The 15,294-nt window shown below is 42.0% G+C and overlaps 2 protein-coding genes across 5 annotated transcripts in view; both read left to right on the forward strand.

The window, feature by feature from the left end:
- Positions 1 to 1,635: 1,635 nt before the first annotated feature.
- LOC130923923 (uncharacterized) lies at positions 1,636 to 4,584 on the forward strand. Its single transcript, XM_057850069.1, has 5 exons — positions 1,636 to 2,322; positions 2,415 to 2,491; positions 2,854 to 2,977; positions 3,062 to 3,226; positions 4,498 to 4,584. Exons 1-5 carry the CDS (start codon positions 2,079 to 2,081, stop codon positions 4,575 to 4,577), a joined length of 690 nt encoding a protein of 229 aa, XP_057706052.1. The 5' UTR covers positions 1,636 to 2,078; the 3' UTR covers positions 4,578 to 4,584.
- LOC130923922 (serine/threonine-protein phosphatase 2A 55 kDa regulatory subunit B gamma isoform) overlaps positions 4,001 to 15,294 on the forward strand; it is a 39,748-nt gene continuing 28,454 nt past the window's right edge. For 3 of the 4 annotated variants that reach the window (XM_057850064.1, XM_057850065.1, XM_057850068.1), the window contains exons 1-3: positions 4,001 to 4,797; positions 4,897 to 5,003; positions 6,813 to 6,907. The gene's annotated coding sequence lies outside the window, so the exon portion shown is untranslated. Of the gene's footprint in view, positions 4,798 to 4,896; positions 5,004 to 6,095; positions 6,360 to 6,812; positions 6,908 to 15,294 lie in introns of those variants that run through there. The other variant, XM_057850066.1, reaches the window with a different exon arrangement.

Below are 15,294 nucleotides of genomic sequence, written 5' to 3' on the forward strand. Positions count from 1 at the left end.
TTGGTGTGTTGCTTGCCTATAGACCCTACTCACGTGACGCCACAACCACGCCTCCGCGCCATATCGTCCGTCAACTCGTCGTGTTGACGCATTACCGCTACGTAAATTCCTCCTATTATGGCGTGTTTTTCTGCTCGTTAACATTAATAATCGAAATGGTGAAGGCGTGTGTGGCGGTTGGTTGCAATAACAGAGAAGATAGACGGAGAGACTTGAAGTTCTACCGTATTCCGAGAGACCCGGAGAGGAGAGCGAGATGGACTGCTGCAATTCGACGAGAAAACTGGGCTCCAAACGATTACCACAGATTATGTAGTAGTCATTTTATATCTGGTAAGATGCATTTAATATATATTTAGAGGGTTTTGGGCTGACAACCACAATTAAGATCATTGCGAGGCTAATTGCCGACAACATACAGTTTCAAATTCAAGATGCTTATTTCTTCCACCATCATTACATTTTGAATAATATTTAGCTGGTACCAAGTGAAAGAAGCTGGCCTCGTCTACGGATCATCAGTTAAAAAGGTGTGTCCAAACCTTTTGCAAAGGGGGCCAGATTTGGTGTGGTAAAAATGCGGGGGGCTACCTTGGCTGATTTACATAGAACAATATATTTAAACAAATTTTAGCAAGCCCTTCTGTATGTCACATTTGCTTTATTTTTTTAAATTCATAATTTCAACAGTCTCGTCTTTGTGGCGTTCTCTTTCGACACTCGGGCTCTTGCGAAATACTGCTACTGTGAAATTAAACTAGCTTCAAGTTGCTATAATTTCTCGCTGCGTATCTTCCCTGTGATGTTTTCGTACATGTCAGCGTGTCTTGTTCGGTAATATCATTATCGCGTCACATCGAACTTTTTGAAAACAGCGACTGTCTCTTTGCAAATGAGGCTGACACAGTTGTTGCGTGTTTTATTGAAGAAATAGTCCAATATCCACCTATCCTTGAAGCGTCGGCCATCGCAGTCAACATTTATTTTTTTATTGAATTTCGCCATTTTAGAAAATTGGACGTAAAGGGTCGCACGGGGTAATGTTGCTTAGAGTGCTGCTCTTAAAGTTTTTCAAACTTTCGTGAGAATAGGCTGATTTTGTGTGGACAAGATAGTTGTAGATATCAGGGTAGCAGATGTCAGGCAGAGAGGGCGAAGACAGCGGGTCGAAAAACATCGATTTAGGCATCAAATATGGATCTGGCGAATGGATAGACTGAAGCTTTTCCACATAACGCCTTTTATGCAACGCATCCAATGAGTTTACTGCGTCTGGAAGCACCGGGGCTTCCATGAATTGCACTATAAATTGCACGACAAATTGAAACCATTGAGAATACGGATAAACAATGACGGACAATATGGCGGCCGGATACAGCGACACGTCATTCTGTGACGTTGGTGAGTAGGGTCGATTAGTCTGCTTGTATTTATTCATTTTCACATTGATATATTTTCCCATTTAAATTTCTCTTTTGATTATACTGTTTATAACGTCACTTTTAATGATACATTTGTAAAATTGACAGGATATCAGAATTGTTAGTAGTGTATATTTTTCTATATAAAATAAATAAATTAAATAAATAAATAAAAATGTGGGGTTAGCTGCATTCTCGCGAGATCTGTCGTGACTTCACCCTCTCCTAGCAAGCTACCGGCCCGCATACAAGACAGCCGAGTAGTTTAGTAGGTGGACTGTCACTGGATTTAGAGGGAAACGGGATATGGAAAAGAACGACCCGTGGCTAGTCATGTTCCCTTCATAATTGCTTAAAAAATGAATATTTGATTTAACGTAGAGCAAACATTAGCTTTTCACATATTAGCTAAAAATAGCTAGCACGCGCAGCGTCATTGAAGTTCTCGTACGTTTAAATCGATATATTCATGCGTAAATTGTTAAAAGCGTAAGTGAAACGTGGAATGCTAAAGAGATGGTGGAAATTACCCAATTTAATTTGACAACCTCGCTTTCGCCTTCTTATTACCCCCAAATTAACAACGGAGCTGTCAATCATTAGGCAACTCTCAATCATTTCTTCACCTCGGAATCGAATCACTTTCGAACTGAGACAATGGACAGCGTGCGGAGCACCTTCCACACGCAATTAGCCGCTGTCATGGACTCCCTGCTGGCTGCTGCCGTGTGCGAGATAGCAAAGATCTTCGAGAGCAGCATGTGTGAGCAGCAGGCAGAAATCTCCAGTCTCCTCGCCAAACTGGAGCAAGTGGAGAGGAAACAGAGGACCAAAACAGAAAGAGATGGCACGTCTGCAGAGGGAGGGAACACCATGAAGTCAAAACCCATGACGGAAGCAGGTATGGTAATACACTAGATGGATGCCTTAGATTTGTTCCCTTAAAATGTTGTTCACTTGGGAATCATAGGAGATGTGCCATATTTTAAACAGGCAAGGAGCCAAATGGTGAAAACACCTCAAGTGAACAGAAAGAGGTCACAGATTCTTTAACTTCGATAAAACATGAGGTTTGACCTTGTCCTCTTTATGCACAAGTTTGTTTCTTGTCAACGAAAATGTATACAATTCCCATCATAACAAATCATTCATTGTCAACCTCTATTTTCAGATAATTTAGGGGGGGGGGGGGCATAACCACATAATTAATATTGTAGTCATTCATTAGAATCATACACATTGCCCTTGCCAGCTGTGCACATAAAAGTCTGCGCTCATGCCAAATCCTCCTTCCCATACAAAAAGCACATAATACTTCACAAAGTGAAAAATGACAAGTGTAACCATTCTTATCATTTCATCCATTCTCAAAATATATTTTCTTTGTAGCCATAACGTAACGTGTATCTGCTGCACCCCTTTTACTTTAAAGCAATCCCCATGTGAGGGATCTCAGCTTCCATTGGCGTCTTTCGTGGTCAAAGTCCCAGACGAAAGCATCGACATTCCAGACCAGAGAACACGTCTTCCGACTGACACCCACGTCTATGTCAAAGGTGAGAAGTGACTTCTAAAATAGGGATATGATTTTGCTGTGGTAATATATATTTTATTTTACCTTGCCTTCGTGCTGTCTGTAGTTTGTCAGAGGGATGAGGTGACCCAGGTGGAAGACCACCAATCACAACAAGAAAGGGCTTCTCCCCCTTTTCTTACCATCACTCAGAGCGGACGTTGCCCTCCCAGACATGACCCCAGCCAAGCACAACCTAGCCAATGGCCACTTGTTCTGGACAACACTCAAGGTAGGATGGGTGGTCCGGAGGGCTTGCAGGCCACAAGTGTCCGCTGCCTTGTTGCAGCTGCCACTAGCACCTACCTCCGACCTGAAAGCAGCAAAGAGGAGGATGACCCTTTACTATTCATGGGTCAAAAACCAGATAAGCACAACTCCAATCAGGCATCAGAGCAGGGCCAAAAAGCAGAGCAAACTGAGGCTCAGCAACATCAGCTACAAGCTGTCTCACCATGCGAACACAGTGATGACGAGAGAGGTTCGTTTAATCACATTAGGCGGACCTTATTCAGCAACAAAGACCCCCAATGCCTGCAACCCAATTCACAGTCTCTCAGAGCACGGCCAGCAAACCCACTGAGCTTCGATGGCGCTTCTAGCGGAGGTAGCAGTCGCCCGTACACCTGCCCATACTGTACCAAAAGCTTCACCTACCCCTCCCATCAACGAAGACACTTGTTACGCCATACGGGTATCCGTCTGCATCCTTGCCAGTTCTGCGACAAGAGCTTCCTCACGCCCTCCGAACTCACCGTTCACACTCGCACACACACTGGCGAGCGGCCTTTTAGTTGCTTGCAATGCGGGAAGCGTTTTGCCCGTAGCGGTAACTTGAGAGCACATCAACGGGACGTTCACATGCGGAAGAGGCCTTTCGCTTGTGCTGAATGTGGAAAGAGGTTTGCCCACAGAGGAAATCTTAGAGTGCACAATCACAGAGTGCACCAAGGGGATCCCTACTACACGGAGCATCAGACAGAACCATGCATGGCCCATAATCCCATTTAAAATTGGTTATGTTCTCCGTTCATCACCAAAATATATCAGTTCACCGCTGCTGCCGTTGATTGTATTTCTAGTGTAATGAAAATATTGTCTAGAATATTCTTGAAATGTTTTTCTTAGGCTTAAATTTGATATACATTATCATAGACAGAGACAAGTCAAATCCATTTAACAGGCCCTCCGAGTATGAATGCATTTGATGTCTATTGTCGTCAAGGGTAGCAAAATTGGTTAATTGTGCATTATGTATAATATTCATTTTCCGCGCCACCTGTATATATGCACGAAGATACTAGTAGTATTACATTTTTTCTTCCCTTCAACTTGTATCACAGTAGCCAAGAGTTCATTAGTTGCCTAAAATTGTGTTTTATTTTCTTAAGGAAATACAGCCGCTAAGCTTAGACAAACTACGTGCGAATATAGTCAAAATATTTGTACAAAAAAGTGAGTGGGTAGTATTTTGCAAGGTAAATACAGGATTTTATTTCACAGCCTGTTCTGATGGGAAATTAAATGACTCTGGATCTTTCTACTCACTGCGTCCTTCTATCACCACCGGGTGGCAGCATTAACACGCAAGTAAGCCCCACCCCAGACAGAATTATACTATACAGGTATTGCCATCAGCATATTGAATATACTGTATTCCCCAAATTTTCTGACATTTTCCTCTTCACATATATTTTCACCATTGTCAGCAATAAATGTCTTGGAGTCTGTCTCCAAGCAAGTACATACCAGGCAAAATCACTGTGTATTTCTCCATGTGTGCTTTTCTTCATGTGATCAAAGGTAACCAGAAACTATTTCCTCAAATTTAAAATGCTCTGATGTGAACATGCCACAATTCTTAAGTTATGAATTGCTTCGCTCTGGCCTGTGCTGAACTAGGATTGCCAAAAAGACAGTTTCTTCCTTAGCATGCAGATTTATTGAGGCCAATTTCCCTAAGGGTCACATGTCCAGAGGAATGGAAACCGACCATGATCGACTTTAAAGTGAGTAACATTTGATGTTTTTATGATGAGGATTGAATATATCTTGTGTACTAGCTTCTAGAGGTATTTGTGTAAAGTAACAACTGTACAGTGCTGGCCATAAGTATTGGCACCCTTGCAATTCTGTCAGATAATGCTCAATTTCTCCCAGAAAATGATTGCAATTACAAATGTTTTGATAGTAATATCTTCATTTATTTTGCTTGCAATGGAAAAACACAAAAGAGAAAGGGGGGAAAAAATTAAATCATTATCATTTTATACAAAACTCGAAAAATGGGCCAGTTAAAAGTATTGGCACCCTTTCAAAAATCGTGTGATGTTTCTCTAATTTGGGTTATTACCAGCACCTGTTAATTACCTGTGGCAATAACAATCACACTTGCAGGCAGTTTAAATGGATTAAAGTTGACTCAACCTCTGTCCAGTGTCCGTGTGTGTACCACATTGACCATGGAGAAAAGAAAGAAGACCAAATGACTGAGGAGTTCAGAAGCAAAATTCTGAGGAAGTATGGGTAATCTCAAGGCTACAATTCCATCTCCAAGGATCTGAATGTTCCTGTGTCTACTGTGCACAGTGTCATCAATAAGTGCCATAAACCCATGGCACTGTGGCTAACTTCCGTAAATGTGGACGGAAAAGAAAAAGTGACGAGAGATTTCAACGAAAGATTGTGCGGATGGTGGATAAAAAACCTCTACTAACATCCAAACAAGTTCAAGCTGTCCTGCAGGAGTGCAGTCCAAGGGTACAACAGTGTCATCCCGTTCTATCCGTCGGCGTCTGAATGAAAAGGGACTCTATGGTAGGATACCCAGGAAGACCCCACTTACGGCCCAGAGACATAAAAAAGCCAGACTGGAGTTGGCCAAAACTTACCTGAGAAAGCCAAAAACGTTTTGGAAGAATGTTCTCTGGTCAGATGACACAAAAGTACAGCTTTTTGGGAAAAGGCATCAACATAGAATTTACAGGAAAAATAACGAGGCCTTCAAAGAAAAGAACATGGTCCCCACAGTCAAACATGGCAGAGGTTCCCTGATGTTTTGTGGTTGCTTTGCTACTTCTGGCACTGGACTGCTTGACCGTGTGCATGGCATTATGAAGTCTGAAGACTACCAACAAATTTTGCAGCACAATTTAGGTCCCAGTGTGAGAAAGCTGGGTCTCCCTCAGAGGCCATGGGTCTTCCTGCAGGACAATGACCCAAAACACACTTCAAAAAGCACTAGAAAATGGTTTGAGAGAAAGCACTGGACACTTCTAAAGTGGCCAGCAATGAGCCCAGACCTGAATCTCATAGAACACCTGTGGAGACATCTGAAAATGGCAGTTTGGAGAACGCAGAGCGTTGTAAGAAACTCATTGATGGATATCAGAAGCTGTTGTTAGCAGTTATTTTGTCTCAAGGTTGTACTACCAAGTATTAGGCTAAGGGTGCCAATACTTTTGTCCGGCCCATTTTTGGAGTTTTGTGTAAAATGCTAATGACCCCCCCCCCCTTCTCTTTTGTGTTTTTTCATTGAAAGCAAAATAAACTAAGATATCACTACCAAATCATTTGTAATTGCAATCATTTCCTGGGAGAAATTGAGCATTATCTAAAAGAATTGCAAGGGGGCCAATACCTTTGGACAGCACTGTATGTTGTATGTACTGTATAGAGAAAACTCAGATCCACAACTAATTTGGTTTTCGGCATACCTTTTGTGTATCTGGGTGTGTTTTCAAGGGGGTCATGGTGGTTGTGTAGTGTTTTCTGTTTATGCATTAAAAAAACCTTAATCTCCTTTCTGCTCTAAGCAGCTTTAAACCAGGCGGAAAGGCAACAAATGAACAGCTGACGACAGAGGACTGAGTTGAGTGCGAAAATTCAAGCACATACAAAGATGATAATGCAGGTATATTATAAATACATGTGGACATTGGCATTTTATTTTCTGCCCTTGGACATTGAGTAAACAGACAATAATGGTTTCACAGGCCATTCCTGCACTGTAGGTTGATTTGGTATAAATGAGTTCTTAATGTTAGTGCTGACAATATATATATCACAATGAATTTCCTGTCGCCTATCTGGCTAAGCTATAATGTGCTCTTTACATTTTTATGTCCCCATGTTTCAGTTTATTTCTCCTGTCCTCAGGCAGCTGCTTTAATTCACAAGGGAAGTTAAAAAAAAAAAAACTCATGTGTTTGGCCTTCGTATCATTTCACCACCATTCTATAATCCCCCAGGAGTAAAATGATCCTCCAGACGCCAGTTATTGCTCCATGCTCCCAAAATACGTCAAGCTGAAATGTGAAATGTGAAGAAATATTTTCTAGTGCTCTACGGGAGGCACTCAGTAACATCCCATTGCACTCATATCATTTACATTTTTCTGTGTCAGGTTTAACATACTTTTCCCTCTGGTGCTTTTTATGTGCTGAGGCTTCTAATCGCAATATCTGCTTCCGCTGTCCCCTGGGACTTTTGTTTCATGTGGGTCGCCATTACTGAAGGGAAATTGCTCTTTTAAGGGACTACAACATCTCCGCTCAGGGCACTGGCTTGATCCAATGTCTGCTGATGGTATTTAAGTACTCTCTTAATGTGTTAATACTGTATTATAAGACTAGAGTGAGGGTGCTACATACATACTATATCTTAAAAGTATATGTGTATAAATATATAGTCTGTGTGTGTGTATATATAGATATATATATATATAATATATATACACAAGGAGCAGAGGTATTTGCACCCCTTGTGATTTTGCAAGTTCACCCACTTTGAAAGTTCAGGCCTGTACCTATTTTCTATCATAGATGCATTTCTACTTAGAGACATAATCTAAAAAACAAAAAAAGAAAGCAAATCTGGAACTCACATTGTAAGATTTTTCAATAATTTATTTGTAATTTAGTTGGGTTCATCAGTATTTGTACCCCTGAGAATCAGCAATAATTATCACACTCAAAGAGTTGTCAGTCTACCTTAAAAAAAAGTCCACCTTTATTCAAGGATTAACCACCACGAGTTTGAGCTCATAATTGTCACCTGTGCACCCCACAGTCAGTCATAATCCAACTGCTACCATGGGCAAGACCAGAGAGCTTTTGAAAGACATCACAGAAAAAAATGTTAAGCTCCACAAAGCTGGAAAAGGCTATGGGACAGTTGTAAAGTAGCTTGGTGAGAATAAATCAACAGTTGCAGCAGTTGTTAGAAAATGGAAAAGGCTAAACATAACTGACAATCTACCTTGGACAGGGGCTCCACATAAAATCTCTCCTCGTGGGGCATCACTCATGATGGGAAAAGTGAGGATTCAGCCTAGAACTACACGGCAGGGGCTGGTCAATGATCTGAAGAGAGCTGGATGCACAGTTTCAAAGGCTACTGTCAGTAGAACACTACTACGCAATGGTTTAAAATCATGCATTGCTCAGAAGGTTCCCCTGTTGAAGCCAGTACATGTGAAGGCCCATCTGAAGTTTGCCAGGGACCATCTGAATGATGCAGAGAGGGGTCATAGGAAAAAGTCATGTGGTCAGATGAGACCAAAGTAGAAGTTTTTGGTGCAACCTTTACTCGTTGTGTGTGGTGGAAAAGGAAGGATGAGTACAATCCCAAGAACACCATCCCCACTGTGAAGTATGGGGGTGGAAATCTCATGCTTTGAGAATGTTTTTCGGCAAGGGGACAGGATGAATGTACTGTATAACGCAGAGGATGAATGGTGAAATGTATCGTCAGATTTTGAGCCACAACCTCCTTCCTTCAGTCAGAGACTCGAAGATGAGTCATGGCGGGATCTTCCAACATGACAGTGATTCGAAGCACACAGCCAAGCTGACCAAGGAGTGGCTGCTGTTTCCCTACCACAAGGTGTCCCCCAAGGTTCGGTTCTTTGCCCCCTCTTCAGAATTTACATCCTTCCCCTTGGTCAGATCATCCATAAATTTGGACAACAATTTCACTGCTATGCCGATGACATCCAAATATACATCTCCACAAAAAACATCTCACACAGCACCAAATCTACACTTCACAATTGCCTCCGCGAAATACAATCCTGGATGCAAGTAAACTATCTTCAACTCAACAGTAACAAATCTGACATAATCATAATCGTCCCTGCAGCTCACATCAAAGATGGTCAATTTTCCCTTACCATCGACAACTGCACCCTCCCTCTCTAAACACTCCAGCAATCTAGGTATCATTTTCAACAATAAACTAAGATTCGACCAGCACATCAACCACATCACCAGAACTGCCTTCTTCCACCTCAAGAACATAGCCAGCCTATGCCCCTTCCTCACCCACTCTGCTGCAGAAACCCTCATACATGCATTGGTCACCTCCAGCCTCGATTACTGTAACAGCATTCTTTTCGTTTCTCCATCCAAACTCCTCAATAAACTACAATATATCCTGAACTCCGCTGCACGCCGTCTCACCTGTACACCCTGTAGGAATCACATTACCCCCGTCCTCCACAAACTGCTCTGGCTTCCCATCTCACACAGGATACAGTTCAAAATCATCCTTCTTACATACAAAGCACTCAATAACTTTGCTCCTTCTTACCTCATGGACCTTCTCTGTCCCTACACCCCCTCCTGTCACCGCCGCTCATCTCATGGAAACACTCGCACTGCCCCCACAAATAACACACCGTACTTGGGGGACAGCGCCTTCTCCGTTGCTGCCTCTTCACTTTGGAACTCACTCCCTAAAACCATCCGCACCTGTTCTGATCTTCCCAGATTCAAAAAATTGTTAAAAACTCACCTTTTTTAAATTGGCTTTTAATTTGTAATTCTTTTCTGTTTTGTACTGCGCACGTTGTGTGAGCCTTTTCTTTGTTTCAACTGTAAAGTGTCTTTGAGCATCAGTAAAAGCGCTCTATAATTAAAATATATTATTATTATTATTATTATTATTATGTGTAAGCATATCAAGGTTCTGGATTGGCCTAGCCAGTCTACAGACCTCAATCAAATAGAAAATCTTTGGATGGAGCTGAAACTTCGTGTTTCTCAACGACAGCCCCGAAACGTGACAGATCCATAGAAGATTTGTGTGGAGGAATGGGCCCAAATCCCTGTTTTCATATGTGAAAACCTGGTGAAGAACTACAGAAAGTGTCTGACCTCTGTAACTGCAAACAAAGGCTTCTGCACTAAATATTAGCACTGATTTTCTCAAGTGTACAAATACTTATGAACCCCAGAAAAATACAAATAAATTATTTAAAAACAATACAATGTGAGTTCCGGATTTTTTTTTTTTTAATAGCTTGTCTCTATAAGTGGAAATGCATCTTTGATTTAAATTTCAGACCTCTACCTATTTTCTAAGTGTGCGAACTTGCAAAATCACAAGGGGTGCAAATACTTCTGCTCTTCACTGTATATATACCGGTATGTACTGTATATATACAGTGGGGCAAATAAGTATTCAGTCAACCACTAATTGTGCAAGTTCTCTCATGAGAGACCTGTAATTGTCAACATGGGTAAACCTCAACCATGAGAGACAGAATGTGAAAAAAAAACAAACAGAAAATCACAGTTTGATTTTTAAAGAATTTTTATTTGCAAATCATGGTGGAAAATAAGTATTTGGTTAATACAAAAAGTTCATCTCAATACTTTATGTACCCTTTGTTGGCAATAACGGATGCCAAATGTTTTCCTTAACTCTTCAAAAGCTTTTCACGCACTGTTGCTGGTATTTTGGCCCATTCCTCCATGCAGATCTCCTCAAGAGCAGTGATGTTTTGGGGCTGTCGTTGGGCAACACTGACTTTCAACTCCCTCTGCAGATTTTCTATGGGGTTGAGACCTGGAGACTGGCTAGGCCTCTCCAAGACCTTGAATTGCTTCTTGCGAAGCCACTCCTCTGTTGCCCTGGCTGTGTGTGTTTGGGATCATTGTCATGCTGAAAGACATAGCCACGTCTCATCTTCAATGCCCTTGCTGATGGAAGGAGATTTTCACTCAAAATCTCTCGATACATGGCCCCATTCATTCTTTCCTTTACACAGATCAGTCGTCCTGGTCCCTTTGCCGAAAAACAGCCCCAAAGCATGATGTTTCCGCCCCCATGCTTCACAGTGGGTATGGTGTTCTTCGGATGCAATTCAGTATTCTTTCTCCTCCAAACACGAGAACCTGTGTTTCTACCAGAAAGTTCTATTTTGGTTTCATCTGACCATAACACATTCTCCCAATCCTCTTCTGGATCATCCAAATGCTCTCTAGCAAACTGCAGACGGGCCTGGATGTGTACTGGCTTCAGCAGGGGGACACGTCTGGCAGTGCAGGATTTGAGTCCCTGGCAGCGCATTGTGTTACTGATAGTAGCCTTTGTTACTGTGGTCCCAGCTCTCTGTAGGTCATTCACTAGGTCCCCCCATGTGGTTCTGGGATTTTTGCTCCCCGTTCTTGTTTTCATTTTGACGCAACGGGGTGAGATCTTGCATGGAGCCCCAGATCGAGGGAGATTATCAGTGGTCTTGTATGTCTTCCATTTTCTAATAATTGCTCCCACGGTTGATTTCTTTACACCAAGCGTATGACCTATTGCAGATTCAGTCTTCCCATCCTGGGGCAGGTCTACAATTTTGTCTCTGGTGTCCTTCGACAGCTCTTTGGTCTTGGCAATAGTGGAGTTTGGAGTGTGACTGACTGAGCTTGTGGACAGGTGTCTTTTATATCGATAATGAGTTAAAACAGGTGCCATTAATACAGGTAACGAGTGGAGCCTTGTTAAACCTCGTTAGAAGTTAGACCCCTTTTTGACAGCCAGAAGTCTTGCTTCTTTGTAGGTGTCCAAATACTTATTTTCCACTGTAATTTGGAAATAAATTATTTAAAAATAAAACTGATTTTCTGGTTTTTTTTTTTTTCTCACATTCTGTCTCATGATTGAGGTTTACTCATGTTGACAAATACAGGCCTCTCTAATCTTTTCAAGTAGGAGAACTTGCACACTTGGTGGTTGACTAAATACTTATTTGCCCCACTGTATATACTGTACTGTATACAGTGCCTTGCAAAAGTATTCGGCCCCCTTGAATCTTGCAACCTTTCGCCACATTTCAGGCTTCAAACATAAAGATATGAAATTTAATTTTTTTGTCAAGAATCAACAACAAGTGGGACACAATCGTGAAGTGGAACAACATTTATTGGATAATTTAAACTTTTTTGACAAATAAAAAACTGAAAAGTAGGGCGTGCAATATTATTCGGCCCCTTTACTTTCAGTGCTGCAAACTCACTCCTGAAGTTCAGTGAGGATCTCTGAATGATCCAATGTTGTCCTAAATGACCGATGATGATAAATAGAATCCACCTGTGTGTAATCAAGTCTCCGTATAAATGCACCTGCTCTGTGATAGTCTCAGGGTTCTGTTTAAAGTGCAGAGAGCATTATGAAAACCAAGGAACACACAAGGCAGGTCCGAGATACTGTTGTGGAGAAGTTTAAAGCCGGATTTGGATACAAAAAGATTTCCCAAGCTTTAAACATCTCAAGGAGCACTGTGCAAGCCATCATATTGAAATGGAAGGAGCATCAGACCACTGCAAATCTACCAAGACCCGGCCGTCCTTCTAAACTTTCTTCTCAAACAAGGAGAAAACTGATCAGAGATGCAGCCAAGAGGCCCATGATCACTCTGGATGAACTGCAGAGATCTACAGCTGAGGTGAGAGAGTCTGTCCATAGGACAACAATCAGTCGTACACTGCACAAATCTGGCCTTTATGGGAGAGTGGCAAGAAGAAAGCCATTTCTCAAAGATATCCATAAAAAGTCTCGTTTAAAGTTTGCCACAGGCCACCTGGGAGACACACCAAACGTGGAAGAAGGTGCTCTGGCCAGATGAAATCAAAATTGAACTTTTTGGCCACAATGCAAAGCGATATGTTTGGCGTAAAAGCAACACAGCTCATCACCCTGAACCCACCATCCCCACTGTCAAACATGGTGGTGGCAGCATCATGGTTTGGGCCTGCTTTTCTTCAGCAGGGACAGGGAAGATGATTAAAATTGACGGGAAGATTGATGCAGCCAAATACAGGAACATTCTGGAAGAAAACCTGTTGGTATCTGCACAAGACCTGAGACTGGGACGGAGATTTATCTTCCAACAGGACAATGATCCAAAACATAAAGCCAAATCTACAATGGAATGGTTCAAAAATAAACGTATCCAGGTGTTAGAATGGCCAAGTCAAAGTCCAGACCTGAATCCAATCGAGAATCTGTGGAAAAAGCTGAAGACTGCTGTTCACAAACACTCTCCATCCAATCTCACTGAGCTCGAGCTGTTTTGCAAGGAAGAATGGGCAAGAATGTCAGTCTCTCGATGTGCAAAACTGATAGAAACATACCCCAAGCGACTTGCAGCTGTAATTGGAGCAAAAGGTGGCGCTACAAAGTGTTAACGCAAGGGGGCCGAATAATATTGCACGCCCCACTTTTCAGTTTTTTATTTGTTAAAAAAGTTTAAATTATCCAATAAATTTTGTTCCACTTCACGATTGTGTCCCACTTGTTGTTGATTCTTGACAAAAAATTAAAATTCTATATCTTTATGTTTGAAGCCTGAAATGTGGCGAAAGGTTGCAAGGTTCAAGGGGACCGAATACTTTTGCAAGGCACTGTACATAATGTGTCATCCTCAAGCTCAGATCCTCTACCAGAGGCCTGGAAGATTTGGGAGTTCTGCGCAGTATCTTAGCTGTTCTTAAGATTGCACTCTTTTGGATTGAGGGCTTCAGATGTTGTTGCTGGGATCTGCTGGAGCCATTCTCCCAGTTTGCAGGTTACAGTCCCGAGTGCTCCCACTAACAAGGGAATCATGCTAAACTTCACCTTCCACATCCGCTCCAACTGCCTTCTTAGCCCTTGATACTTCTCCACCTTCTCATGTTCCTTTTTTTTTCCTGATGTTGGCGTCCATTGGTATTACCACATCACGGTAACTCTCTTCTGCTCTTTGTACAAGTAGACTCTGCCGCAGGAGTTACATGCAAAGGTGGAAAAACACGTTAGTAGGGGTGCGTGTTCCGCAATTTTTGGAGACACAATTGAAACTGGTGGTTTTCGCCCTCCGCACAGCTTAGCGTCAAGCGCCAGCTCAGTAAACTGTCCTCGACCACAGTGGCACATATTAAGTACTCGCTAATTAGGCAAGTTGGAGGAGGCAGTAACCATTTGGTTCGTTTGCCAACTACCACTCACCCCCAAAAAAGAAACCGAAGAAGACGATTCAACCAATGAGAAGAAAGTGGCTACGGCCAAAGTTAATGATAATGGGTGTACGGAGGGAAGGCAGGGCTTTGAAATTGGAGTTGAAAGCCATATTTTTAGATTGAACAGGGTAAAAAACATAATATGGGGTCTTCAAGCTAAAATGGCTTATGGCAAAGGCTTTTTGTCCCACCTAAAATGTAGGCCAACTTTAATGGTCTCCACATTTGAATCTTGCAGCCTAGCACATAACTAGTGTGAGTACACAATGTTCATTTCTGTGTCCAAGTGACGCTAGCAATTGCTGATTGTTAGTGATGTGTTGCCAAGGCAACAACACAGGTTCAAGCCTTAGTGGCTTGGTCGCTACTGGAGACGGGTCAGATCTGGTATGATGGATGTAGTTTGTAACAGTAGCTTTTACTTGTTGACCCATGTAATCATAATGCTGGTAATCATGATAGCTTAATCATTTTCAATGGGGTGAGAAAATGTATTGGATTAGCTTGGGTGAGGATCCAATTGTCTTTGTTCCTTTTTAACACTTATCCATCTTGCAAATTCCAAAGGAACAAGTGAAAAAAAGACTACACAAAAACGGTAGTGGGATTATAGTTTTAACCAGAGGAGGATTGTTGGCTTATGATTGAGGCTAAATAGGTGGATAAAAGCAAGTACAATCTTGCTATATTTGAACTGCGGGTGGTTTCTAAATTCATGGGGGAGGGCAATGCCGACATGCTGAGAAAGCCAGATAAACAGCTCTACTTGTATCCTGCAGTTGGGTGTGGGTGGGGGGCAGGTTCAATGCCCAGTGGCAGTCAGCCAGCACCAGTGATGGCACCAACTGTTACTGGCAGCCGTCACTGCTGCCGCCACGGTGATGGAAGTTTGTGTGTGTGTGTGTGTGTGTGTGTGTTTGTACAATGATCAAACTAATGAGGGATTTTCTTATCTAATTTCAAAGAAATGCCAAATCTAAGCTTATGGCATCTAATTGATATTGTGAGTCAAATTAGGTAAATTTGA

The sequence above is a fragment of the Corythoichthys intestinalis genome, chromosome 11, assembly GCF_030265065.1.
Source record: "Corythoichthys intestinalis isolate RoL2023-P3 chromosome 11, ASM3026506v1, whole genome shotgun sequence".
In the NCBI taxonomy this organism is placed as follows: domain Eukaryota; kingdom Metazoa; phylum Chordata; class Actinopteri; order Syngnathiformes; family Syngnathidae; genus Corythoichthys; species Corythoichthys intestinalis.